General features: G+C 46.4%; 1 pseudogene across 1 annotated transcript in view; it reads right to left on the bottom strand.

Annotated features, from left to right (window-relative positions):
• Positions 1 to 1576, bottom strand: part of TEOVI_000837300:pseudogene — a 1707-nt pseudogene extending 131 nt beyond the window's left edge. Inside the window, exon 1 of the mRNA in view lies at positions 1 to 1576. Within this exon, the coding sequence occupies positions 1 to 1576 (1576 nt within the window).
• Between the last annotated feature and the right edge of the window lie 822 nt (positions 1577 to 2398).

Raw genomic sequence — 2398 nt, 5'->3', positions numbered from 1 at the left:
AAAGCAAGGCCACAAATGCAGCAGAAACCACAGTGAGGGCAAAATGTTTGTTTAGGAGAAAAGTTGAATTCTGACATTTATCGTCAATCCATCCGCAAACGGAATTTTTCCCTTCAGGTGTCGTTCCTGTCACTTTTGCGCAGTCCTCAGGGGTTTTGGCCTCACCACACTTATCTTTTTCCCCTGAAGCTCCACCTGCTCCTGCTGTGTTTGGCTGTTTCTCTTCGTCTTTAGGTTTGCACTCCCCCTTGGTTTCACTCTCTCCTTTCCATTCGCATTTAGCTGCTTTTTCGCATTGGGTTTTGTTCTCCTTGCGACCCTTGCATTCTTTTTTGTCGGCTAGTATCGTTTCGTGGCCGGTTGGATTTTGTTTTGGTGGCAGTTGAGACGACTCGTCCTCACTTTTTATGACTGCCTTCAGCAGCTGCTCTGCTTCCGCTTTGATCTGTTTTATGTCTTGTATTGCCTTGATCCGCTTTTGTATTTCATGTTCCGTTTTTTCCAGGTGGTCTGCAGCTTCAGCTAGTTTGTCCGCCCACAGCAGCTTGCCAGTTGGGGCTGTGCCGTCTTTGGTGTTGACTTTGTCTAGTTGTATACAACCCACTCCGGCTTGTGTGGAGCACCCACCGTCGTTGTGTGCGATGCCCAGGACTAGGTTGTCTGCTTCGCCGGTGTTTTTGGTTCCTATTCTGCCGGTTACTTCTTGCAGTGTTGCTCGGATCAGCTGCGGCGTTAGTACTGGTGCCGGGTATGCATTGCATACCGTTGCTATTTTGCTCCAGAGGGCGTCTTGTTGTCCGGCGTTCCAACCAGCGGCATGGGTTGCTGAGGCTGTGTCTCCACATAGTGCTTCGTTCTGGGTCCCTTGGTTGGCGCACAGGCAAATTAGAGCCCCACATGCGGCGTGCAGTCCGGGGGCTCCTTTGCAGTCGTTGGCTCTTGTGCTTGTTAATGTGATCTTGCATTTCGCCTCCGTGAACGGCGGTGCTATCTTTGCGCCGTAAACCGCCTCCTGGATTAGGCTTAGCGCTTTTGGCGGTGGCGTGCTGTCCTCTTCTTTTCGATTGCTGTTATAGTCGTCTTTTATCCTTGCTGCTTTTGCCAATAGTCCTTGAATAAAGACGGCAGCAGCGCGCCCTGCTGGGCTTAAGCGCCGGTTACCTGCCGGTATAAATTCCTTTATGGATGTATCCGATTCGTGTATCTCTATTGAAAGATCCTCCCACTTTGCCCATTCTGCTGTGCACTCTGGCTTGTTGGTTGGGTCGGTACAGTGGGGTGTGCCGTGTTTTTTTTCGGTTGGCTTTGTTGCTAGTTTGCTTGACCAGCTTGGGTTTGCCAGTGAAATGTTTATTTTCATTATATCCTCTACTTCTTCATCCCCAATCTTGCTTGTGTCGCCGGTTATTGTTTTTACTTTTGTTAGTGCTACTAGTTTGCACATGCTGTGCAGGTGGTGCTGATTTTTATGCTGTCCTGCTGCCTGTTCGCTACGCTCTGGTGTTGTATAGAGCAGGATCGCTGCCAATAGCGCCGCTCTAATAGCTTTTTGCTGGATGTAGATCGCCGGCCGCATTTCTTTGGTGATTAGTTTGTAAGTTTCTAGTCTCTTTTAAAAAAACAGAAGAAGCAAAAAAAATGTTTGCCGGTCGGCGTGGCGCTGCAATATTGATGTCGCTGGTTTCCTTTGTAATGGTTTATTGTGGAGTTCTGTGCCGTCTGCTCTTGGCTTCTTCGTTAGTCTTTGGCAGCCATTTGTGCACTTGGGTATACTTTGTCTTAGCTAGTGGTCTGCCTGTATGTTTTTTGCGCTGATACCGCACGCTCAGTATTTTTTTCTCGTTGTGAACTACGAACAAAAGTCAAACCCCTGAGAAGTGTTGTAATTCGATCTCCCTTGTCATCTATCAATGTCCCGCGTATGCTCTCACTAGCTCCACACAGAAGGTAAAAAAATATTCTTTTCCAGTAAAGCAGTGTGCCCTCCCAACATTAACGCTTAACATTTCATGCACCATCAGCTTGAAAAATACTATCATCACCATTCCAGCAGTTGAGTTTATCCATTTATTAGTGAAATACGCCACACCATTGGCCCCTGTATATTTTTTCTTTGGGCCGTTTTTTGTTCTGGCCGGAAAACTGTTTCGTTCTATATTTTCTCTCACTATTTTTAAAATATCGAAGGTTCTGTGCATACCTTAGCTTTTTTCTCTCTGCGCTGCACTGTCTTACTTGATGATCTTCTACATCACTTAATTGTATATTATGATTCACAATGTCGATGACGAGTTTGAAAATGCGGCTATTCGTCCACAGTCCCTGGCGCGCACTTACTGTTATTGCACTTTTGATTTTTATTGAGCGTTTCTATTTTGATGACCATTTTACCTTCATT

Source organism: Trypanosoma equiperdum (assembly GCF_001457755.1).
Source record: "Trypanosoma equiperdum strain OVI genome assembly, contig: ctg_1860, whole genome shotgun sequence".
NCBI lineage: Eukaryota > Euglenozoa > Kinetoplastea > Trypanosomatida > Trypanosomatidae > Trypanosoma > Trypanosoma equiperdum.
The sequence above is the reverse complement of the archived record's forward strand: the minus strand, read 5'-3'. Positions and strand labels throughout refer to the sequence as shown.